This window comes from Juglans regia, chromosome 3 (assembly GCF_001411555.2).
Source record: "Juglans regia cultivar Chandler chromosome 3, Walnut 2.0, whole genome shotgun sequence".
Classification (NCBI taxonomy): domain Eukaryota; kingdom Viridiplantae; phylum Streptophyta; class Magnoliopsida; order Fagales; family Juglandaceae; genus Juglans; species Juglans regia.
Genome location: NC_049903.1, coordinates 1,207,413 through 1,232,938, shown reverse-complemented (window position 1 = coordinate 1,232,938; position 25,526 = coordinate 1,207,413). Strand labels below are relative to the sequence as shown.

The window sequence follows — 25,526 nt, the reverse complement described above, 5'->3', positions numbered from 1 at the left end:
TTCCTATCTGTATTTGTGACGTACGTACGCTGTCATTTTATGCTTTCGGGCCAGTGAAATCTCATGTTTTTGTGATCTTTTTCTGTCTAAACTATTTTACCTAGTATTGTATATATCTCCTTACATTCTACATGTGGAAAATGATGCCTATTATTTTCAATGGCAGAATCATATTATTAAGGACGTCTGGCACTAACCCAACGTGCAGTTCTGTCCAACTTTTTTACTGTTTCCATGAGATTTCATCAATGTTACACATGAGTGGTTCCAAGCTTGAAGAAAAGTAAGGACCGTACATCGGTATCACATCGGCCATCGTTTCTCTCACCTCCCTTGTCTTCTGAATTACATGTCGTATAGTGCGAAGTGCAAAGCTCCATGTGGGCCGGACGTTTCTTGACAGTGTCGTCGACCTTCACACTTCACAGTTTACCATAAATGGGAATACGGTTTCAATGTATAGGAAATTATATAAATTTTGCTGTAATTGTATTTGATATACGTACCTATTAATGGCTGCAAACGTTTTATTCTGAATAACAAATTAAGCCCCATCACCAGCCAATTCAAGTATCACTCTAGGGTTTGATTGATGGATAGTCATAAGATTATAAATATTAAGTAAAATAAAAAATTAAATATAAAAATAATAATAAATAGATAATAATAAGATACTAATCCTATCATTATTATTGATTGATTAGCCATCTACTGGCAGGTGATTATAATGACTACGACATTTTTGTCTTTAGCAAAATTGTCAAACACCCTTTTACTGTCTAGCTATCAAAAGAATAAAGACGTGTGTAATTAATTTATTAATAATAAGAATTATATTGTATGGTGTATGAGAAGAGCTGTTAAAGTGATAAATAAATTTGATAAAAATAAATTTATAAATTAATAAATTTTTATATAATGAATTAAATCTATTATATAATAAAAATAATTTTATAATTTGATGTATCATATCTAACTACCTCATATATTTATGAATTTATTTTTATAAAATCTATATGAGCTAAAACATTATTGTTACTACTTAATACTTAGCAGGTAGCATATTAGAAAGATGAGTTAAGATATATAAAATAATATTTGAAAATTAAATAAAATATTATTATAATATATTTTTTAAATATTATTTTTATTTTAAAATTTGAAAAAAAAAATTAAATTCTTTATTATATTTTGTTTGAAAGTTTAGAAAAAATGTAATAATTAAATGAAATGAGATCTGAAATTATCCAAATGTCCTTATAACGTAACACAAAGATCTACTAATTTACTCAATAAATTAGTTAGTCGTTAAATATGCAATTATTTAATAATAAAATAATAACATAAAATAAATGAATTGCATAACACCAAGATTAGAAACAAAATGAAACTCTTTAAAAAATTCTTTAAAAGTAAAATTCTACAGGACAACCATACCCAAAAAAGTCTTTGTCAATTACAAGTAAGTTTCAATTATAAAATCTTTGTCAATTAACACTCTTACTTGACAAACAAATGATCCGTTTGTCTCTACCGTAGTAGCAGCTAGAACCTCCGACAATCTTCAAACATTGACTTTTATCTTGAAACTCCAGTGGCTGAATCACGATCACGTTATCTCAATTTTGGATCAACGATCACACTTGTTGAGAGAAATAATATGAAAATTTTTCAATGAATTTTCTTACAAAAATATGAACTGGAAATTGCTATAAAAATATTTAGAACTGAATCTCTACGTATCCTAACCAATATGATCTCTTAAATAAACAATATGAAAGCAATTTGAATTGTAGTAGGATTTTGCTAACGAATTGACTCTGTAGTGATGAGCTCTTCTGATAAGATGCTGACATGATCTGACACTTAATCTTCTCAACAGTAACAATTTTTCAGTCAAACTATTCTCTGGATAATTACAAAACCCTTATAACTCGATTTTCACATTCTTAACTTATTTAAAACACTTCTTAATAATTTTTAGATAAACTTAAAATAGTTATAGATAAAGTCAAAATATTTTACATTCATCCAAATTACAAAACCAAAAAATAAGATAAAGTCTATCATCTTACTCATCTAGTCTTGTCCAAACTTATCAACTTAATCATCTAGTCCCAACCAAACTCTTCATCTACAAGATCAACTATGAATCCAAACAATCCCTTACTGGTTATAGTTCAGAAATCTGAATAATTTTCAACGCAGGATATGATTAAAGAAGGTAATTGTGGAATGGATTCGATTCTATACCGTCCGTGACTCCGTCTAGGAGTTGCTGAAATTGATAGTTTCTAGATTTTTTTTTTTAAAATTAATTTTTATGTATAGTACATGACGCGCGGGGGGATAAGAGTTCATGCAAAGCTTCAAAGCTAGCTATAATTTGGGTTAAAACTCCATTATTTGAAAAGAACCCAAAATACCTAATTCTGATTATTTTTATAAAATTATCGTGTTGAATAAATAAAATTCTCTTGTTTGAAAGACCCCAAAACCCCATGTCCAACAGACTCGTTATAAAATATTCATTAAACCAACATATATAATGCTACCTTGGCTCTTTAAATATATATAGCGGCCAGTATACCATACGTTGCAGTACTCTCAAACCTTTCTTTATTCAATTTACTTAATTTCTCTTTCTCCTTTTTCTCCTAGTATTTATTTTTCCAAATAACATTTTAAGATAATAGAGAGTAAATAGAGTTTTTTGAAGTCTGTAATGAGAAATTAATAAGTGAGTAAAATGGAGAATATAGCTTTTCGGGTCTTGAGAACACAGATTGTTAATGCTGGAAATGCTCTCAGAATTAATTTATAAAGACCATGCCTCGGAACTAAACGAATGGTATATAGATTCTGCACGTAAAAAAAAATAAAAAGAATGACCTGAAAAAACTTCGGAATATGATGATGGTGGGGGTGAGAAATTCGAGCAGGCCAGGCCCTTCATTTCCATGACAATGACAAAAAGGGTTCCGAGGAATCGGATCTACCTCTGTTGTATGACCCCCAGTAATCCTACTGTATTCAGACGAGGCTAGCTACGTACCATCTATTTTCTCTCCTCTCATCTCTTCTCTTTTTGTTTCTTTCCTTCTGCTTTCGTATAATTTGTTCTCGACTCTCATCATGAACAACTGATCGAAGTCATTAGCCTGCCTACTCATTCCAAGGAGGGATCGAAGGAGTATCCAGGAGAGATTTACTTACCATCTTATTTGTAAGGAATAAGCTGAGAGAAAGAAGATCCATAGAAAGAATTGAACTACTCTGCCATCGAGGAGGAGGCATATATAATAAAAGAAATGATACTAGCAGTTTGTGAATATGTAAGTGCCGTGCAGTCGTTTTGAAAAAAGTAAATAAATACGAGACTCATATGAAAAGAAATTAATTTTTTAATAGTAGACCCCACTCTTTTTTAAAATGAATGTATAGTATTTATGCATTCCACGATTGCATGTAGGATTACTCATATAATAATATGTAACTTATATATGAGTATGTATTATTATAGGACACTACTATTTCGCTTTATTTATACCACCACTAATAGGTTATAAGGACCTACACTTTTAGTTTCACATTCTGAACTCTGTAAGACCTATATAGACTGTTTCGTTTGTTTTTTAGATGAGTTAAGATTAAAGTTAAAAATTAAATAAAATATTATTAAAATAGGACACTACTATTTCGCTTTATTTATACCACCACTAATAGGTTATAAGGACCTACACTTTTAGTTTCACATACTGCACTCTGTAAGACCTATATAGACTATTTCGTTTGTTTTTTAGATGAGTTAAGATTAAAGTTAAAAATTAAATAAAATATTGTTAAAATATATTTTTTTAATATTATTTTTATTTTAAGATTTGAAAATATTGAATTATTTATTTTATTTTGTATAAAAATTTGAAAATATTGTAATAATTAGATGAGATAAAATGAGATGAAGTGAGTTAAAAAGAATTGTGAAAACAAATGAAGCCAATGACATGCAAATTGCACTTTGTTTTCATTTTATTTCAAACATTTTTTAAATATGTTTAAATATCTAAAAAAAAACACAAATATATAAACAAATACTAAAAAATAAAAAAAAAATATATGAATGATCAAATTGAGATAATAAACTTAGAGAACATGGTATTAAATTTGGGTCATTTCCGACCAACATTCTAATGGGTAATTAATATCGAACACCTATGCCACGGCCCACAAACCCTGCTGCAACCCCAATTCAAGAACTTTTGGTGCCAAGCGCAAGCCCAGTCCAAACTCAAGTCCAACTTGCTCAAAACTGTCTGCTCCATTCCCAGCCCCTTCGCTATTAAAATCCGGGAAAATAATTTAGGGCAAGGCAAGAAAAAAAAAAAAGAAAAAGAAAAAAAAGAACCAATGTAAAGGTAAAACAAGCTATAACATTTAACACTAATTGAGTTCGTGGAACCTTTGAATTTCGTATACAACAACATGATTGTTACAGAAAAAAGGGGCTAATGTTCCTTCCTGTTAATGGCTCGCTAGACCTCACAAAAAAGAAAAAGAGCCCACCACATTGATTGATTTATAGCATATTTGCACTAAGCTTTCATTCGACTCCGAGGTACCCCAAAAGCCACCAAGAAAGGCAACCTGAGAAGTTCACCAAGGGGCATCGGTTCCGCAATCGTAACAAACTTGTCCGACCCTGCCAAAAACGATTCGCATGATTTTGATGCGGTCGGAAAAGCGCAGGAAACATCATTGGGTAGAATCGGAACGGCCCCGGAGACGTCGGATATGGGGAGCAGACAATTGGCAAGAAGTGCATTTCCGGTCGCCGTGAAATAGCTGTCCCAGTAATATGGAGGAGGGATGCTGTTAACGGCCTCGAGATTGATCTCGAAAAGGTCTTCGTCCTCCATGTCTGGTAAACCTTTGAGAGAGAGGTCATCATGTTCTGAAGAATCTTCCACAAGGGACGCCATGATGGTGCTAGCTAGCTGGCTACGTTTGTGGTCTCGTATATATGTCCCATTGGTGGTTGGGTAGTGGGAAGGTGGTAAGTAAAGCGCCCTTCAACAAATCTATAACTGTAAAGAGGATTTGGAGGTTGGTCTCCGAGAGGGCATCTTTAGCAGCTCCTCTTACTTCCATCTAACGTGTTGCTGACATAATGCCCGTCCTTGTCTTCTTTCGTTTTCTACTGTTCTTCTAAAACTCTTCATTTTAAAAGAAAAACTGGGCCGGTTTGAATAATCTTTTCATTTTATCTTATAATATTTTAAAATTTTTATATAAAATAAAATAAATACTTTAATTTTTTTAAATTTATAATAATAATAATATTAAAAATAATATTTTTTAATTATTTAAAATAATTTTATCTTACTATCCAAATCAAGCATTAATCATATATTTTGCGGTAAATAACTTCTCTCCAGGAGGAAAACAAAAAACAGAAAGATAAGGTACACTTCTAATCAAGGAAAGACCATTGAAAGAGTAGGTTGAAGAAAAATCTACAAGCACTATACCGTGCACTAAAGTTGGATGTGTTGAGGGGAGTGGAGAAGGATCCCTTTTTTTTTTTTTTTCTCAGGACAAAAGGAGAGGCTCTCATTTTCACAATTCCAATCCTCTCTAGTTTATTCCTCCTCTCTCCTTTTCTTCCTCACGAGTCATAATATTTCTCCTTTTTCTTCATGCTATTGGAGTACAAGAGTAATCCTATTATAGGATTCCTATATATCAGGGACCGTCCAATATAAATTGAGGCTTAAGAAAAAATTTAAATGAATTATTTGTAATTATATAAAATAAAATTTAAAATTTTTAATAAATAATATTTTATTTAAAATCTTTAAATAATTTTTTTTTAGATTTAGATTTAATAAAATAACGTAAAATGAGGCATCAATGTAAATTTTGTACCTTAATTTAGTAAGATATTAAAAAAATTATTTAAAATATAAATAATTCATTGTATTAAATATTAAATTTAATATTATAGAACCTTGCACACATTAAAAAATATAAATTATTTAAAATTTTATTTAATGAAATGATTTTTTATTTTTTTTTCAAAAGAAATTTATAAAAAAAAAAAAAACCTCATTAGGGGCCTTACATAGGGTGGAGGCCTATTCTTTTTTTTAATACGTAGATCTCACATTTATTCATTTTTTTAAAAAAGATTGTAAAATATTTACACATTCCACGATTACAAATATCATTTATCTTCAATTATAAATATTTAATTTAATTTTTTGATTTGATTTTGTTAACTATAATGTTTATTACTTTATTGAGGACTCTCCACCTACTCCTATTGTACTTTCATTTTTATGGTCCTCCAAATAAATAAAAAAAATAAGAAATGCATTAAGGTCGTTTTGAATTTTCTGGATAACTATTTACCATGTTTGTAATTGTTCCTCCTTTATTGACCAACTAACCCCCCAACCTCAAAACCTACCGTCTGATGAATATTTGATTGCTGATTATATACAATCTGGTGAATCTATAGTGGCATATTAAAGGGTATTCAAATGCTGTTCTCGGAATCATAACTCATTGCCTTGAAATCTGACGATATACAGACCTGAAGTTAATATTTTAGCAAATTTCAGGTATTAAGTTTCATTGAGTAATCATTTTCCCATTACCACCCGATCCTTGCTGCAGCGGAATTTATATGAATCACTTGGTCACGCTTACCAAGTGACCAATAAAGAGAATACAGCATTCACCTGAGGCTACAAAATTAAAAAAACTTCAAGTCAAGGGTTATTTCCTGGTATTAGTTGATAGTTATCTACCATCTACCGTACAATTCCAATTGGTCGATAACAATAGAGCAGTGGGAGCCCTTTCAAAGTATAATAGAAGAAGAAGCACAGAATGAGAGACTTACGGTTGATTCACATCCACCAAAACCATCAAACAAAGTCAAAAGAAGTAGACCCAACAACCTCAACAAAAACTCAGGATTTTGCACATGTTCTCGACTAAATAAATGATCGAGCAATAGTAGTTTGAGTCCCGACCAACAATTCCAAAAGGAGGACTCCTCCTCCAAGCAGATAGTTAGATAGCACAATATAACTTCAATCAATATCATCCTGATTCAGGGGTTTAAAAGTCAACCTTGAACACAATTTCAAACAGACGTCAAGGTGAAGGTATTAACGGACAAACACCCTCACCTAAGATTTGTTCAAGAAAGGACTCAATATTCAAAGCGTATCATCTCTAACCTTCTTATCATATATCAAATATGATACTTCATTTTAAAAACCACCAATGGAAATGATATTCCAGAATAAATTTTGAATAGAAACCTCACAAAACAAAACAAAAAATCTTTACCGCACATAAAAGCTAATGAGAAATCTGCACCTAGGAGATGACGTTTCTCCTACACCTTAAAACTAGGAAAAGCAGAACCCTGCAAAATCCATGGCTTGTTAAGAGATCCTCCTTGTCACAGACAACAATGCGTCCAAACATACCAGAGGAAAAGCCCTTAGTGCCTCTACTTAAGTAGTAATAAAACACAATTGCGGACAATTCTAAAGGCGAGCTTTAAAATCTAGACTGAGATCTCCTTGCCCTTGAAAATAACCCAAGCACAATCTACCAGATATACACCAGAAAAACTACCACAGCATCATTGCAAGCATACAGTAACAATTGATTGAACCATAGGCATTCTTGTCTACCAGGACCATAATATCCATAATCACTCATGAGTTACTGATACAGTTTAAAAGAAACACCACGTACAGATTCAAATAAGGATGCTAAAACAATTTTCATGTCCCTTAAAAAATTGTACAACACATTGAAAACACCATTATGAGGATACATGAGAGCTGGCTAATTGGAACTGATTGCATTCCCCACCTTGAACAAACAACTGCTTCAAAAAAGAATTGCCTGGTTTTGCTTTATTCTATTTCATTCTTACTTATGAAAAACAAAAAAACTTTTACCATCTTTATTGAACAAGAGATTCAAAAACACATTAAAATGAATACTCTTTTCCAAATTAAACTGACAGGTCCTAACACATGAAATTTTTCGAGAAAGACTACAAAGAACAGGCTGATGTGCAAAGGGAAGGCAGGCGCATCTCCCTCTCATTTGCAATATTTATTGACCATGGGATGCAAAAAGACTAATCAAAATGAAAAATCCTTTTTTCCAAGTTAAGCTGACAACTTTCCTAAAATGATTAACATGGACAGGTCAATTTGTGATGGGAAGGTCGAGGCATCTACCTCTCCCCAGATAGCCACATTTCAATTAGATGCACACTCACGAAGGATGTTCTTTTGGATAAGTACTCAATCACGATATTTGCAAAGTCATTTTACTATTTTTAGTACGAACAAGGGCAAGCCCATTCCAAACCACTTAATGGGCCAAAGGAATCATTTGATTGATGTTCAACTCACACCATGAATCCAAGGATATAATGCACAACAAAGGTACAGAGTAAATTACACAAGTACACCCAAACAACCCCTAGTGATTTGTTTCAATTAACCCATGCGCTGAAAGCAAACATGTAGTTGCAGAAAGGTAGTCAAATGCAAACACTTTGTTACCAATTACACTGAGTTTGGCACTCATAATCCTCACTCGATGTGAATTTTCAAATGTAACTCTCGCCATTTTTGTAGTTTTTAAGTGTTCATTTAGCTTTCAGCATTCACAAAATAAGATCATGAGATGTCACAAGTTCGACTTCCCTTGGGATCAAACTGCATGAACCCAAGTGGTAAGGTTGAACTTGTGTGCATGAGCCCCATGTCACAGGTTTGATTCCCCCTGGGATCAAACTGCAATTTAAGTGGGAGGAAATGGCGGTGGGTTGCTGTGTTAGTCTCCCCGGGAGTTTAGGTTCCATGGGTGAGTCCTAAGGGCTCTGCCCTGGGGTGGTTCCCCGTCATAAAAAAAAAAGTTTATGAAATGTAAGTTAAAAGCTTAATGAATAGCCACATTTGTTCACTACCACTGAAATTCTTTCAGTAAAGCTGATGTTTCTGCCAGAGAACACACCAGCCACAGAATTTTAAAGAACCAAAAGGATAATCAGATAAAGGGCCAAAAACCTAATCAAGCAAACAGACCCAAATGAAAGGTGTTCATAACCTTGAAAGATCCTTAAAAATGCAACATTATACCAAACAATGAACCGATGTGAAAGAAGCCCCACAGAGCATAACGAAGCCCACAAACACCTATTTGCTTCACAAATTCGACAATAACACACCAGAAATTTATACCTAAAAACCTCAGACAAATTCATTTACAAGTACCATCTCCATTTTCTACGACATAAAATGCATTCTAATTATAGCATTTATATTCGTGTGGATGATAGGCAAACAAAAACTACATCTACAAAGAACACGTGTTCTATTAAACCAAAATTTTCAATTTCCAATCACTGGACACCATTTCTCACTAGAATATAACAAGCAGCGAGAACAGAGTGTAAATCAATAAACACGCATACGCTATCAGTCCTCGGTGTTCGTCGCCGCCATCGGCGAGAGCGACCATGAGACCCGTGCAGACCCTCGTCGCCCAGAACACAAAGACCGCGGCGATGACGAACCGGACCGCGCCAACTTGCGGCACGAACAGCGACACCGCAGAGAAGATCACCAAGGGAAGCATGCAGTAGCCGACCACGCCCGTACAAGTGTGCAGATCGAGATTACCGTTCCTTCCGGCCAGCATGTTGAACACCACGTAGAGGAAGATGGAGGAGACGACGATCCAGCCTAGTATGACGCCAAACTGGATCTTCCCGGCGAGTAGCTGGAAGAGGCAGAGGAACATGTAGAGAAGAATCGGTCCGGACAGGTCCGAGTCCTTGTGAAGGGCCGGGTTAACCCGAAACGGGTTGAGGATCGCCTTAGTTTTTTTCCAGATTTGGTCCGGGTGGATCCCGAGTTCGTCCAGCAACGGCTCCTCGTCCTCAAAGCCCGCGCCTCCGGGTGCGCCGCCTCCGCCGCCAATAGGCCCACCGTAGATCGAGGTGGAGGAGGTGGAGGCCGTTGCGGACCCAGCGTCGAAAGACATGAAGGGGATGCTGGATCCCGAAGGTCGTTGAGGCTGAAATGGCGCCGTCGCAATTCGCCGTTGCTGGACACCACTTCCTGCCGCGGGGTTTCCGCCGGAAGGGAACACCACCGGCGGCACCGCGAATTCCTTCATTATTCAGAATTGGTTAGGCTTTTAAAAGAGCTTTAGAAAAACAGTTTTTTTTAACTGGGAATAAAAGATGACGAGAATAGTGAACGATTCACAGAGGTCCCATTCCCGAAGATATATTACGAGCAATAGGAGGCAGCGATGCGAGTGTTGCGTGTCGTTCTGCACAAGGAAGTGATCGAGGGCACTTTCGACATCCTTGCCGACAAAAGGAAATGAGACAAGAGTCCTGGGAGTGCAAGAGGGCGTAGTATTGGGGTGGTGACGTTTCCTATGTCGCGATATGACCTTCTCGCCCTCGAAAGGAAATGAGAATTACCCTACCTTAAACGAGAGGAACGCGTCTCTTGGGTCGGGTAAGAAAAATCTCTCGCCTTTTTTTTTAAGGTTTTAAGGTGAATAATAAAAAAAATTTATTTCTTCCTTTACATGATTTTTTTTAATGTTTGGATGGAAAATAGTAAAATATCCATGCCATTTTTTTTATTTTTTCTAGCCTCGTGTACCAATAATACTCGGTATCAGTAATGTCCCCGATATATACAAGGTATCACTAATACGTAGTAATAAATTATTTATATATCAAGAAAGTAAAGTCTCTACGCAATTCAAACTATTTTATCTCATCTTATTTTATATAATTATTAATATTTTTTAAAATTTATATATAAAATATAATAAATTTTTTAATTTTTTAAAATATTAAAATAAAAATAATATTAAAAAATTATTTTAATAATATTTTATTTAATATTTAATTTTTATTTCATCATATATGAATCACACGAGACTTAGGCTCGTTTGTTTTCAGAGATGAGATGAGATGAGTTGAAATTAAAGTTAAAAAGTTGAATAAAATATTGTTAGAATATATTTTTTAATATTATTGTTGTTTTGTAATTTGAAAAAGTTGAATTGTTTATTTTATTTTGTGTGGAGATTTGGAAAAATTGTAATGATGAGGTGAGATGAAGGGTACGTTTGGAATTAAAACTCCTCTCAACTCATCATTACAACTTTTTCAAATCTCAATACAAAATATAATAAATAATTCAACTTTTTCAAATCTTAAAATAATAATAATAATAATAAATAATATTCTAACAATATTTTATTATCTCAACTCAATTCAACTCAACTCATTTCAACATCCAAACGCAATCGAAATGAGATGAGATGAGATATCAAATCCTAAAATAATAATAATAATAATAAATAATATTCTAACAATATTTTATTATCTCAACTCAATTCAATTCAACTCATTTCAACATCCAAACGCAACCGAAATGAGATGAGATGAGATATTTTTAAAAAACAAAGAAGACCTCAATAGAGGTTAGGGTCGTATCTATTCTTTAAAGCGAGGTCTTCCCTACTCTATATAATTAGTAAATATGGAAGATTCTCCCAACTGGAATTTAGAGGTAGATTCTGATAAATCTTTATAGTTTATAGAAGTTTTAAAACCGGTGCAAAAGTTCTAAACTAATAATTAATTAATATTCTCGTATATTTCATGATGCGGGGAAAATTAATGAAGACGTAATTTTTTTTTGCAATTGTTGTAAATTGATGGTTTTTTTTTTATCAATAGCATTAAAAAATGAGTTATTCTCATCACTTACATCATCTGTTGAGAAAAAAAAAATAAAAAAATAAAAATAAATATGTGATGTAGGACTGTAAAATAATTTTGTTAATAAATAATAATAATAATTATTATTATTATATAAAAGTATTTTTCATTTACAATAGAATTGTTAAAAAAATTAAAAGAGTCGTCTCCTCGTTACTACTTTAACACGGGAATAAGAAAAATTGAAAAAAAAAAAAAACAAAGACCGTTGTTATCTGGTTATAAGAGTCATTCCGAGAGAGATTCCAAGCAGTCCTCCATGGGTCAACCAAAGCCCGTAATCGAACAGCCGTAAAGGAAAAAAGTCCAGCTCCTCCAGTTATTCAAGCAATCCCTGCTTATTTCCTCTCTCTCTCTCTCTCTCTAGGTTTTGGAGAAGCTTAAGCCTAAAGGAATGGAAGAGGAGGTCGTTTCGAAGGGGACGGCAGTGGTGGCCTGTACCGCGATGACCTTGTCCTACGTTGCGATTCTCTACGCGCCTACTTTGATCCTCCGCCTCCCACGTCCTCCCTCATTCAACAGCTTCATGATCCGACGCTTCGTATGTGCCGCTATCTCCTCCATTGTTTCACTCCTCATCTGCGCCCTCATCCTTCCCGTAAGCTCCAACCACCTCACCACTTTACTTCCACTTCTTTGAGAGTTCACTGAAAGTCCGTTAGTAATTGATGCCAAAGAGAAATAGCGACTACCATATACCGTGTGCCATTTAATAGGCTTTGCTTCAGTAAGACAAAAATTGCTTAAAGCTTATTATTATTTTTTCTTAATGTTGAATTCTGTCAGATAAGAAGGAAGGAGGCATCGGTTCTACTCGGTGTTTACGGAATCCAAGTGGATCATATTGTCAGTATCGTACTAACTCGTAACTTTTGTAGATGTTTCGTTTTCCTCTTAAATGTTTGCTAAAGTTGTGAGTGATGAGCTCCTTATTCTGCTTATGTTGATTTTGGAAGAAGAATGAGTGGTTGCTTAATTTGTATTGCTGAATTGCGATTTTGTGTACGAATCAGTGGCAAGCTGTGGTGTTTCCTGTTTTCTTGACTTCTTTAATGTACGCCGGATCTTTGGTGCTCAAGTCTCTGGTATTGGTGGAATCGTGGAGGGACAATGTGAATCACAGTGAAGGTGTTTCCCTTGAGTGTATCAAAATCATCATACAAAAGTTGATTGCCTCGATAGTTTCAGTTACTTCCAATGTTCTGGCTTGGCGTAATTTTGTTGTGGTTAGTTTAACTCTGTTTTTTAAGTTTTTATGCAATGATCTATAGTTGTAATTGAGCTATTGAAAATGATAAATGAACATGATCTACCATAAACAACAAAAGTAATTTGGAAAGAGAAGTTCTAAACACTGTACCTTGCACGCTGATGTGACACTACTCATAAACATTTGAAAACAAAGTGGGATGGGAGTAGGATGGGGTGTAGTATATAGTTTGAAAATTGCTAATGTCCATTAGATAGGAACATGAGTGAGTGAGAGAGAGAGAGTCATACATGTTTATCCCTTAACGATATGCCTTCTGAATTGTGTACCTACTTTATTGCATCCCATATAACAAGTTTCTTCGACCCCTAGGGGTTGGCTCAAGTGGTAAGAGCCTTGGTCTTGGTGGTATGCTCCATCCAGGTCTAAGGCTTAAATCCTCTTGAGTGCAAACAATTTTTAAGTGCCATAATTTTCCCGTGAATTACCCGAGGTGCATTTGCAGGAAACTCTTTACCGAGAGCCTGTGCACCCCAGGGATTAGTCGCGACTTTATTCTCGGACACTTGATGCCAATAAAAAAAAAAAATCGTCATGATTACTTTGCTTACGTATGTTATCAAATTTATCATGACTACTAGTTATTTAACGATTGTCATGTGGAGGTGCACAGGGTGAATCCTTTTTGGTTATTTGTTTTTTTGATTGGCACTGGGTGTTCAGGAATAGCATTCCGATTAATCCCGGGGGTGCACATGCCCTCTACAAGTAGTTTCCCGCAAGTTCTTTTTGGTTATTTGTAATTCAATAAGGATCTTCAATTATCTTGATTTCTGACACTGCTTTACTGAACAGGCACCACTTACTGAGGAGCTGGTTTTTAGAGCATGCATGATACCTCTACTTCTATGTGGAGGATTTAAACCATACACTGTCATATATCTCTGCCCAATTTTCTTCAGCTTGGGTAAGTATCAACATTTCATGTAGGGGAGGTTTGGATAGTGAGTTGAGTTGAGATGATATGAGATGTGATAAAAGTTGGAAGTTAAATAAAATATTGTTGGAATATAATTTTTTAATATAATTTTTATTTTAGGATTTGAAAAAGTTGAATTGTTTATTATATTTTGTTTGGAAGTTTGGGAAAGTTATAATAATTAGATGAGATGAGATGAGTTAAAAGTGTTTCATTATCCAAACCACTCCTAAATGTTTGACTGAAATAACTACGTGGCATTTCTCATTATGTGCTGAGAGGCTAGAGCTTTGTGGCGCCCTATGTTTTTATAACAATCATTGTTGTGTCTTAGGAGTTAGATGGACATTAGGAATAAAGTATCCATTTATGCACTAATTGGCGATTGTTTGAAACTTACATTCACATCTGATACAAGGAAAATTCTACAAACTACACCCTTGTCCTACTCCTATCCCACTATGATGGTTTTACAAGGCGCTGGAGGAATGTATGAAGGGGGAGGGAAAGGGTTTCTACACTGCACACAGGGATGGGGATAGGGGATACATCGCTCAACGTTGCATCAACTCTAGGGGAGAATATATGGCGTTGGTGGAGTATGGTGGAGGGGGACGCCGGAACTTCATCTTCATACCAGGGGACAGGGATAGAGTGGGGTGGAAAAAACTCGTGGTGGTGCTGAAGGAAGTTGGAAATGGTGGTGGTTCACGGCTGTTTCCACCAGTCACGTCTCTGCAGAATATAAATTATGGATCATACAGTGAAGTTCTTCGAGGCAGCAGAGAGATGGAGAGGACTGGAGACGTGAACTGGGCAGAGAGAGTAGGTCTGCTGAAGCAAGGCCCTGTCACTTCTTTGGGTAATGATCAGTTGCGGCATGGAGATGGCAGAGCTCCTGTCGCATTGAAAGAAGAAAACATGCTGAAGGCTTTATGCGATATGGAGAAACAATTGGGAGAATTAACTTATAAAGTGGGATGGCTAAAACGATGTGTTGAAGTAAATGGGATGAGTGAGCTGGGCTCGGATCAGGGATGGGAAGATGTAGGCCAATGGGCCAGGGAGCCCATAGTTAAGGGGAAGGGAAAGGGAGTAGGCCAATGGGCTACGGGACTTGAGTCTGGGCCTCAACCCAGAAAGAACCAAAACACAGTTGGCCCGTACTGGAGGAAGACAAGCCGTCGCTTCCAAGAGGAGGAAGCTGGCCCATCGGGGGGTGAGGCCGAGCCGCCGCTACCGGCGTCGTCTCAGACAACCTCGCCGGAGGTGGGAGCTCTTACGACGGAGGCGACGATGCTGTTAGAGACTGCGAAAATGTCTGAAATTCCGAGAAAAAGCAAAAACACGGCTGAAGTTGGGGCAAATGACACGGACCTTGCACAGAAAGCTGCGACGGAGGGTAGCAATACCGTAAAAGGGACAGTTGCTCTAACGGCGGAGGTGATGGTGAGTGCGGAAAGTGAAACAGAGTCTGTTGTCCCAAGTAAGAGTAATAATACGGCTGGTATTGAGTCAAATATTTCGGATCTAGCACAGAGAGGTGCGATGGAGGCTGGCGACTCTTGTTACACACCAATGGGGCTGGAAGTTTGTGCGATTGAGGAGATCATTGTCACCGATGCCGTAGTGGACGAAGGAGCAGCAGTGGTGGCTCAGAATCTTCCCAGTGACCATTTAGGTTCGTTACAAGTGGTGGCTGGTGAAGTAGTGGGCCCATATAGTGTTGAAACACCCTGTCAGAAGAAAGGAGAAGTAAGATCAGCAACGAAGGAGTCAGAAGATGATGATATGCAGTTAGTCATATGCGAAGAGGGATGCATAGACAGAAGAGAGGCTGAACCTTTACGAGTGCTCCATCCTAGTCACAACTCTGAAATTCCAGACTGGGTTTTCAAGAAAGTGGAGGAGTTGCAAGTTTGGGCTGGAGTGTCCTGCACAGGTTTTGAAGAGCAGTTTAGAGCTCTTATTATTGCCATTGAAGAGAGTAGATTGAAGTCGGCAGTAAAGAGAGATAGGGAACTTAAAAGACTACAATGTTCTATAAATTATGAAGCGAAGGAGGGAAGTGGCAGTAGGGATAGAACGAAAGGGAGGGGGCTAACCATTGTTCATGAAACCTAAGATCCTCTCATGGAATGTGCGGGGGCTTAATGATTGCAACAAGCGTCTTCGCATAAAATCTTTGTTGCGATTGTGGAAGGTGGATATGGTGTGTCTTCAAGAAACAAAGTTAAGGATCGTTGATCGAAGACTTATCCGTAGTTTATGGGGTTGTTCTTATGCGGGCTGGTCATACTTAGCGTCGGATGGAGCATCGGGTGGGGTGCTTTTGATGTGGGATAAAAGAGTTGTGGAGGAGATAGAGGAGTGTGTTGGGACTTTTTCAGTAGCTTGTTTATTTAAAAGTGTAGTAGACGGGTGGGAATGGGCATTTGCAGGCATATATGGGCCAAATTTAGATAGAGAAAGGAGAAGGATGTGGGAGGAGTTGGCGGGGGTTTATTATCTATGGGATGTGCCGTGGTGTATGGGCGGGGACTACAATATCACACGTTTTCCAAGCGAGAGATCAGGGAATACTCGTCACACTATAGCCATGGAGGAGTTTTCCGAGTTCATGTTTGATTTGGATCTTATGGATCTTCCACTTGCTGGGGGTGAGTACACATGGTCCAACAGTAGGGTTTGGTCGAGATTGGACAGGTTTCTTGTCTCTCCTTCTTGGGAAGCCCATTATCCGGAGTTGTATCAAAAGAGGATGGCCCGGTGTTGCTCGGATCATTTTCCTATAATGTTAGATTGTGGAGGCATTAATAGGGGTCGCCAGTATTTCAAGTTCGAAAATATGTGGTTAGCAGTGGACGGTTTTGCTGAGAAAGTTCGTAACTGGTGGTCTTCTTATCAGTTCTCAGGTACCCCTAGTTTCATTCTTGTAGGTAAGCTAAAAGCCCTGAAGCAAGACTTAAGGAGGTGGAATATGGAAGTTTTTGGCAATATTGACAATCAGAAGACAATCCTTTTGGAGGAACTTCAGGAATTGGAGGAACAGTTGTTGTTGGGAAATGCCTCTGAAGAGGCTTTGTTGAGGAAGAATGTGGTGGTGACTGAAATGGAGAGGGTCTTGTTGATGGAGGAAACATCGTGGCGTCAAAAATCCAGGGCCCTTTGGTTAAAAGAAGGGGATAAATGTACGAAGTTTTTCCATAGGGTGGCCAATTCTCATAGGCGTAACAACACCATTGAGACTCTTACGGCAGGTAATCAAGTACTTTCATCTCCCCTTGATCTAGAGAATCACATTGTGAACTACTATGAGAATTTGCTAACGGAGCAATCTTGTTGGAGGCCAAAGCTCGATGGTCTGCCTTTTGAGTCCATTGACATGCAGAGTGTGAGTTGGTTGGAAAGACCTTTTGAAGAAGATGAGGTGCATAAGGTCATTAGAAATATGGCCAAAGACAAAGTTCCGGGGCCGGATGGGTTTTCGATGGGGTTTTTTCAGCATTGTTGGGAAATTGTGAAAGGCGATGTTATGCGGGTCTTTGTTGAATTCCATGCTTTCCAAAAATTTGAAAAGTGCTTAAACGCGACGTTCATAGCCCTTGTTCCGAAAAAACAGGGAGTGGTGGAAATTGATGACTTTCGTCCCATTAGCTTAGTGAGTGGGGTGTACAACATCATCTCGAAGGTTTTGGCTAATCGATTAAGTGTGGTAATGGAGCAAATCATTTCGAAACCTCAAAATGCATTCGTTCGGGGGAGGCAGATACTTGACTCAGTTCTTATTGCTAATGAGTGTTTGGATCAGAGGTTAAAGGAGGGTAAATCAGGCATACTTTGTAAGCTTGATATGGAGAAAGCCTATGATCATGTCAATTGGGATTTTCTCCTCTACTTACTTGGGAGATGTGGTTTCGGGAACAGGTGGATTTCATGGATCCGATTCTGCATAACTACTGTGCGTTTTTCAGTGCTAGTTAATGGTACTCCGGTGGGTTTTTTCAATAGCTCGCGCGGATTGAGACAAGGGGACCCTTTGTCTCCATTTTTATTCGTAATTGTTATTGAGGCACTAGGTCGGATGGTCAAGGCAGTTGTAGATGGAGGTTTTATGGTGGGTTTTTCGGCAGGCAATGGAACTTATGGCTCTGTTATGATCTCACATATTTTATTTGCAGATGATACACTGTTCTTTTGTGAAGTGGAGTTGGGCCAAATCCAAGCCATAAGAGCACTTTTGTTGTGTTTTGAGGCTGTGACGGGTCTCAAGGTTAACTTGGGCAAATCTGAGATGGTGGCGGTGGGAGTGGTGCCTCATATCAATATTCTAGCAGAAACGATGGGGTGTGAAGTGGGTTCTTTGCCTATGAAATATTTGGGCCTTCCTTTGGGGGCCACTTTCAAAGCTAGAGGTATTTGGGAAGGTATTATAGAAAGAGTGGAGAAACGGTTGGCTGGGTGGAAACGATTGTATCTATCAAAGGGAGGGCGACTTACATTGATCACTAGTACTTTATCTAATCTCCCAACTTATTTTCTATCTTTATTCACACTGCCAGCAGGGGTGGCGCATCGTATCGAGAAGTTATTCCGGGCTTTCTTGTGGGGAGGTATAGGGGAAGAAACTAAATTCCACCTAGTGCAATGGAATAAAGTTTGTTCTCCAATTTCGAGCGGTGGTTTGGGATTGCGCAATTTAAGGACTTTCAACAAAGCTCTCTTGGGGAAGTGGCTATGGAGGTATCAAGAAGAAGGGGAGTCTTTGTAGAAGGAAGTTGTAGACTCGAGACATGGAGGTGCTTGGGGGGGTTGGAGCACTAATGAAGTGAGGGGGGGGCATGGTGTGGGTTTGTGGAAATATATAAGGGGGGGATGGCAATGCTTTAAAAATAATACTAGATGTGTGGTCGGACAGGGCACACGCATCAAGTTTTGGCAGGATATTTGGTGTGGAGAGCAGACTTTGGAGAGAGCATTCCCAGCACTCTATAACATTGCGGTTAATAGGGAGGCTTCAATAGCGGATTTATTTGTGTTGGCCCAAGATTCGTATCAGTGGAATATCTTATTCACTCGGGCCAATCATGATTGGGAGATGAACATGGTTTCTGAATTTTTTAGCTTGATATATTCTTCAGAAAGGTTAATGGCTCAGGATGACAGGTTACAATGGAGATGTAAGGACAATAAGAAGTTCTCAGTCAAAACTTATTATAAAATTCTGACGTCGCAAGGTAATGTACATTTCCCGTGGAAAAGTGTTTGGAGGTCGCGAGTTCCTTCCAAAGTAGCGTTCTTTGTGTGGACTGCTGCATTAGGAAAAATTCTAACCACGGATAATTTAAGGAAGAGGGGTCTCATTGTGATGGATTTGTGTTATTTGTGCAAAAACCATGGTGAATCAGTGGACCATCTTTTATTGCATTGTGAGGTGACGAGAGAGTTGTGGAATGGGATATTTAGTAGAGTTGATGTTGCGTGGGTTATGCCGGCAAAGGTGGTTGACCTACTTGCTTGCTGGAAGGGTTTAGAAGGTTGTTCTCAGGTTGCAGCAGCTTGGAAAATGATCCTGTTATGCATAATGTGGTGTGTTTGGATGGAAAGGAATGCACGATGTTTTGAAGATAGGGAGTGAACAAAGGAGGAGCTACATAATTTTTTCCTGCACACTTTACTTTTATGGTTTTCAGCTATTGTTCTTAATGAAATTAGTGTACAGGAGTTCTTAGCCACAACTTAGTGTATTAAGAATGTATTTAGGTGTTTTCTATGGTATACTTCCTGTGTACATAGGCTATGCCTATCTTCATTCATATTAATGAGAATTAAATTTTACTGATCAAAAAAAAAAAATAACCCATCAATCTTTGGAATTTATTTTTTAAAAGTTGAAGGAAAATCCAATGGTGCTAATAAGCATGCCACATTTTATATAGTGAGATGAAAGTGGGATAGGAGTGCAGTGTGTAACATGACTCTTGAAACAATGTTAGTGAAAGCACTAGACACACTTAAGTGCAAATGCTGCCTAGAGCTAGGTGCAAAGCACATCATGCACACATCTCATTGAACTACAACGCACACTTTTTATAAATATGAAATATTCATAAAATATACACAACCAGGATATTTTTTTTTTATAAGTACACAACCATGATATTTGATGGACATCGTTAAAATGTAATGCATATTTGATTCAAAATATAACCAAAAGGCAATGACCAAAACAGGACAAGAATTATAGGTATTGACTTTATGCTAACATTAGCAACACAATGCAATTCTAAGGCCTCGTTTGTTTTCGTAAATGAGATGAGATGAGATGAATTGAGATTAAAGTTAGAAGTTGAATAAAATATTGTTAGAATATATTTTTTTTAATATTATTTTTGTTTTTGAATTTGAAAAAGTTGAATTGTTTATTTTATTGTGTGAGAATTTGGAAAATTTATAATGATTATATGAGATGAGTTGAGAGGAGTTGTGAAAACAAATGAGGCCTAAGTATATAATAACCTCATTATTAAGGATAGGACCATCATCATTGTCATGAAAAGATTTGTAACCCTCATCATCTTCCTCATCTAATTCATTTAACTTAGTGGTCCAAATGAATAATAATAGTCAGGATTGATATTTTACAATTTTTTTTTTTCCAAAAAGCACTCTGAGCTCACTAAAAAACGCAATTAAAAGTTCACTTCACGCACACTTTTATAAATGCGCTTCGCTTTTGGTGAGTGAACTGCTCGGTGCTTTGCACTTAAGCATGCTTTTACCTTCAAATTCAAGTATGAAAAAACCGGGAGTTGCTAATATGGCAAGGTAGGAGATAGATCACTTAAACTTTGGTAAGTGAACTGCTTGGTGCTTTGCAGTTAAGCGCAGTTTTACCAACAATGTTTTAAAGTGAGAAGCTATGATGATTCACCTTCAACTGCTATAAAAAAACTGGGAGTTGCTAATATGAAAGGGTAGGAGATGGATTGCTTAAAAGTTATTTGAGCCCTTGAAGGTTGAAACATCCATTCTGATCATTGGTCATGCTCAGACTCACTGTTTGTAAACATATTTTGCAGCACATCTAAACCATTTAATGGAGTTCTACAGCAAGCAAAACTATAGCTTGGTCAAAACTTCCATGGTTGTAGGTAGGCGCAAGATTTACTCTTTCCACAGAACACATAGGTCACAGAATTTAATATTCCATCCATAAGATGTCAATTTCTTCAACCGGTTATATGTGTAGTGTGTGGTTTCCAGGACTCCAGCTTGGCTACACGGTAATATTTGGGTCATATGCATCTTTCCTCTTCATTCGGACTGGTGAGTTTTTGGACACATCTGCATCTTATAACTAAGATGAGTGATGGGAGATTTTTTTGAACTCTGTTTGCTGCCTTCCAAGATTTTTTTGAACTCCATTTGGATTGAGAGATGAGATGAGTTGAGATGGTTTGTAAATAGTAGTGAGATTTGTGAGTTCAAATTTGTGAATAGTAGTGAGATGAGTTGAGATGAATCCAAACTGGCTATACATAATTTACTATAATTTGCCGAGCCATGCTGCCAGTTGGTCAACCAAATAAATTACTTTCTTGGTAATAATTTTAGTGGATGCAGACATGCATATTACATAGTGTTACACTCGATTTTATTATATGGAAATCATATAGCAACCCACTATTAGTCAGTTTTTCTTTTTGTAGGTATAGTGGTAGTAGATAGTTTTTTAATGTTTTAATTGTAAAACTTAAAATGAAAATGGAAGAACCTCTTTTAAGACTCTCATCCTTCTCTGTAAGACTGCCCCCCCCAAAATTATGTAATCGTGATTACTAAATAGATTGTACCTGGTTGTTATTAAGTATTTTAGTCATGTTTCCACTGATAAAACCAAAAGTATTTTGGTCATGTTTCCACAAGTTATCTAAATTTGTCGTTTACGAGAAAGCATTTAATTTAGGTTGTGTTTGGGTAGTGAGATCACTTTACTACTATTCAATATTTTATTATTACTTTTCACTACTTTTTACTACTATTCAATATTTTATTATTACTTTTCACTTACTTTTTACTACTATTCAATATTTTATTATTACTTTTTCACCATTTTTTCACTAGTGATCACCTTACTATCCAAACGTAGCCTTAGATGCCTAACACGGATGTTATTCTTGTTAAAAAATTACTGACCTGTAAAGTCCCCTGGTCCATGCATTTAGTACTCATCAACTGTTCATTCTTACGGATTGAGGGCTTAGTTGGTCTCTATATTCATTTGAATTTTCTACCTCACCACTGCGTACTTTTAATCGTTTCAGGACATCTGATAGCTCCTTTAGCTGCTCATATGTTTTGCAATTTTATGGGACTGCCAGTGCTGTTTTCACGGAGGAATGGTATGCAAGTTATTTTTTCTTTGAACCGAGCACAGATGATTTGAGCATATTAAAACAACACTCAGAATATTGGTTAATGCTTTTCTTAAAAGAAAAAATGGCATTTATCTTTCATATCAAGCAGTTTTGATCTTTCTTGAATCTGGTGCTCTTGCTTTGTCTTTGGTTATACAATTTATACTTCATAAGGGAGGCCAGAGAAGGGTTTATCTCTCCTTACACGTACAAAAGCACTAGTTTTTTTTTAGTAAGTACAAAAGCATATGGAAAAGCATGAACTACAATTGTTAAGAAATTAGATCTTAGGTTTTGTTTGGGTGAAAATTTTGAAAATAGTTAGAATTTTCTAACTAGCTGAGTTTAAATTAACAAGAATTGCAATCCTATTACTTCAAACAATTCTGCTAGGTACAACCGGGTGTGAAAACCGCGGTGCAACCGGCTGCTTTGTTTATTGTTTATTTTATTTCTTGGATTAAAATAAAAGGAGACCCACCAAAAAGAGAGGGACCCACCACTGCTTCCCCTCTCTTTATCTTTCGGTATGAGTACAACTCCAATAGACCAACTCCTTGGGACTTGCTCCAACCACTCCCTCTTCATCTTCTTCACCCTCCAAGCTCGATCGGAAGCAACTCATAGCCTTGATTCCATTTCTTGACGCCCTTATCAAAGAGCATGGAAACATCATGGTAGATGCAGTGGAAAAATTTTCACACCCACCCGTTAAAGAAAAAAATAGTTGTGCCAGTTTCTCAGCCCAATGTGACTCTTGACTCTAAGAAGCTAAAGACCATCTCTCGAGTGACTGAGATAGAATTGGATTTTTTTTTTCCTGGGTATTTGTTTCCAGCTTTCCCTGGAAAATTGATTGACAATTTCAGCGACAATTAATTTCATTTCGTAGCATTTGGTTGCTCAGCAAAAATTGATTTTGCTAATGTAACATATTTATTTCCTTTTGCATGGTTCGCATTTCTGGATTCTTTTAGTCGAGTTTGATGAATTTTACTTCGAATCTAAAACAAAATCGAGAGAGAGATCGACTGAGGAAGAGAGAGAGAGAGAGAGAGAGAGAGAGAGAAAATGTAGTGAGGCTTACGGCTTGGCACATAGAAGATGGAGAGGGAGGGAGAAATGGGGAAATGGAGCTTCTGGTGGCCTTGCTGCCGTGGGATGCTTGACTCTAGATGGGTGGGAGCAAGATTTGCACTGGAGTGGTTCTTGGCTTGCCATGGCTTGAGGCTAACGGTGGTGGCAGTGGAAGGGAAGAAATCGAGAGAGAGAGAGAGAGAGAGAGAGAGAGCCTCTGTGTTGATGGCTGGGGGAAAGAGAAAATGAGAGTGGGGAGAAGAAAAAAAATCAGAAGGGGAGAACGAGTATTGAACGAGTAACGAAAAAATTGAGAGAGAGAGAGAGAGAGAGGGGGAACGAAATGAGAGGGTGTGAAAAAATAAAATTTTTTATGCAACCGGTTACACGGGGGTTCCTCCAGCCGGTTGCAAGTAGAGTTTTTCTACTTCAAAATGTAATTTCTTGTTTGTGTGCACATTGAACTGAAAACATACCTCAAAATACTGCATTCAAACTTGATATTAAGAAAAAATAAGTAACCTTCTAAGTATGGGCAAATCTTAAAGCTATGAACGAATGATTCCTATGAATTGCTTTTACTTTTGTATTGTGTATTGAGATTTGTTTGTCCTTGGTACATGCAAATGAATATGAACAGATGATTCCTCTGAATGCTCTGCCCAAAGTTAAGAATGAATGTGAAAACTTATAAGTTATTGAAGTTTTGGATATATTAATCACCTGCAGCCTCTTTTAAATGTTGGTCAAGATTTATGTTCTGTCTTTAACAATCATCTATTTAATTTGCTCTTCGTAATGATGTATGGTTACAAATTTAAACTTGTTCATAGTCAGATCCTTGGAACTTTGAATGTCAAGTTCCTGATAGCACATTTTATTATCTTCAAGAAGCTCTTTTGTGAAAGCTCACTTTTTTTTCATGGTCGGTTCAGGTATGGTAAGCATTGCATTTGTTGCAGGAATGGTTGGCTTCCTCTCACTTCTTTTTCCAATGACACGCCCAGATCTGTATAATTATAGATCTAATAATTGCAAATGTTGGCATGGATATTGTTCTTGGAGCTGATTATGCGCCATTTTTCAAAATAGCTTTTATTTTTTTCCGAAGAAAAGGAAAAGAAAAAGAAAAGCGAAAGTGATGCAATCTTTGTGGTGTGTATTGTCTCATTCATTAACAAATCCTACTCTACGTTATCAGTGTAACACCTCTTAATACTGCTGATGTGACGGGCACCCAAGCAAATTACTTTTTCCTTTGTAGCTGATGTGGTAGCATATCAATGCTCATCACGTCAGCGGCGTTATGAGGTGTTACACTTGAGATTTTATTAGTATTACGATTCTATTTATTATATCATGCTGCTTCTATTTTTCTCCTTCAGGTAATTGACCTTTACTTTTGCCATGAATCGGGGAAGTTAGATCTAAAATGGCAGTTTCCAATATAGATTTCCAAGGATTCTTATTATGGCTTCTTCGTAGAGGTTGGAGAGAATGCATTTCATGAGCTATTACAAAAACAGAGTTAACAAACATGTGAAAGAAAGGTTGAAAGCATGCATTCTCATGCCTCGCAATCTGTAAAATAGTGATTTTACTCGTGATTTTATACACTTTTCTTTCAGGTCGAAGAGAAATTTTTTACCTCTCTAGTCCCGTATAAATTAGAGAAGCATAGAAGATTTTAGGGAGAAGTGCACATTTAATCTTTTAACTAATGGCTGTTTTGTGCTTTGCATCTTAAACTATGAAGACCAACTATAAACTTTAAAAGAGTTGTATCGTGCATCTTCTGATAAGATCCGATGGTTTAGATTATATTGCATAATTTGCTTTCGCTTATTTTTCATACATTTTAACGTTTAGAATTAGATTAAAATGTTATATGTCAATTTTTTTATTTTTTTGAGTATAAGTTATATGTTAATTTTAGTAATTGGTATAATAATGTGTAAATGGTCGAGAGGGTTGGTG

General features: G+C 36.7%; 3 protein-coding genes across 5 annotated transcripts; 1 reads left to right on the top strand and 2 right to left on the bottom strand.

The window, feature by feature from the left end:
* Positions 1-4,416: 4,416 nt before the first annotated feature.
* LOC108985703 lies at positions 4,417-5,108 on the bottom strand. The gene has a single exon (XM_018958104.2). The coding sequence runs from the start codon at positions 4,977-4,979 to the stop codon at positions 4,593-4,595; it is 387 nt and encodes a 128-aa protein (XP_018813649.1). The 5' UTR covers positions 4,980-5,108; the 3' UTR covers positions 4,417-4,592.
* A 4,026-nt stretch (positions 5,109-9,134) lies between these two features.
* LOC108985694 (protein YIPF5 homolog) lies at positions 9,135-10,444 on the bottom strand. Its single transcript, XM_018958090.2, has one exon. The coding sequence runs from the start codon at positions 10,225-10,227 to the stop codon at positions 9,469-9,471; it is 759 nt and encodes a 252-aa protein (XP_018813635.2). The 5' UTR covers positions 10,228-10,444; the 3' UTR covers positions 9,135-9,468.
* A 1,650-nt stretch (positions 10,445-12,094) lies between these two features.
* Positions 12,095-25,320, top strand: LOC108985707 (CAAX prenyl protease 2). 3 transcript variants are annotated; one of them, XR_001995237.2, is made up of 9 exons: positions 12,096-12,461; positions 12,650-12,709; positions 12,877-13,089; positions 13,929-14,040; positions 21,135-21,206; positions 21,319-21,381; positions 22,380-22,457; positions 24,485-24,704; positions 24,935-25,320. XR_001995237.2 is itself a non-coding variant. In XM_018958109.2 (8 exons), the coding sequence occupies exons 1-8, from the start codon at positions 12,258-12,260 to the stop codon at positions 24,616-24,618; spliced, it is 936 nt and encodes a 311-aa protein (XP_018813654.1). In that variant the 5' UTR covers positions 12,096-12,257; the 3' UTR covers positions 24,619-24,933. The 3 variants fall into 3 exon arrangements, 2 of the variants coding, with proteins under 2 accessions (XP_035544476.1, XP_018813654.1); XM_018958109.2 differs by lacking the exon at positions 24,935-25,320 and having other exon boundaries at positions 24,485-24,933; XM_035688583.1 differs by lacking the exons at positions 21,135-21,206; positions 21,319-21,381; positions 24,935-25,320 and having other exon boundaries at positions 12,095-12,461; positions 24,485-24,933.
* Positions 25,321-25,526: the final 206 nt, after the last annotated feature.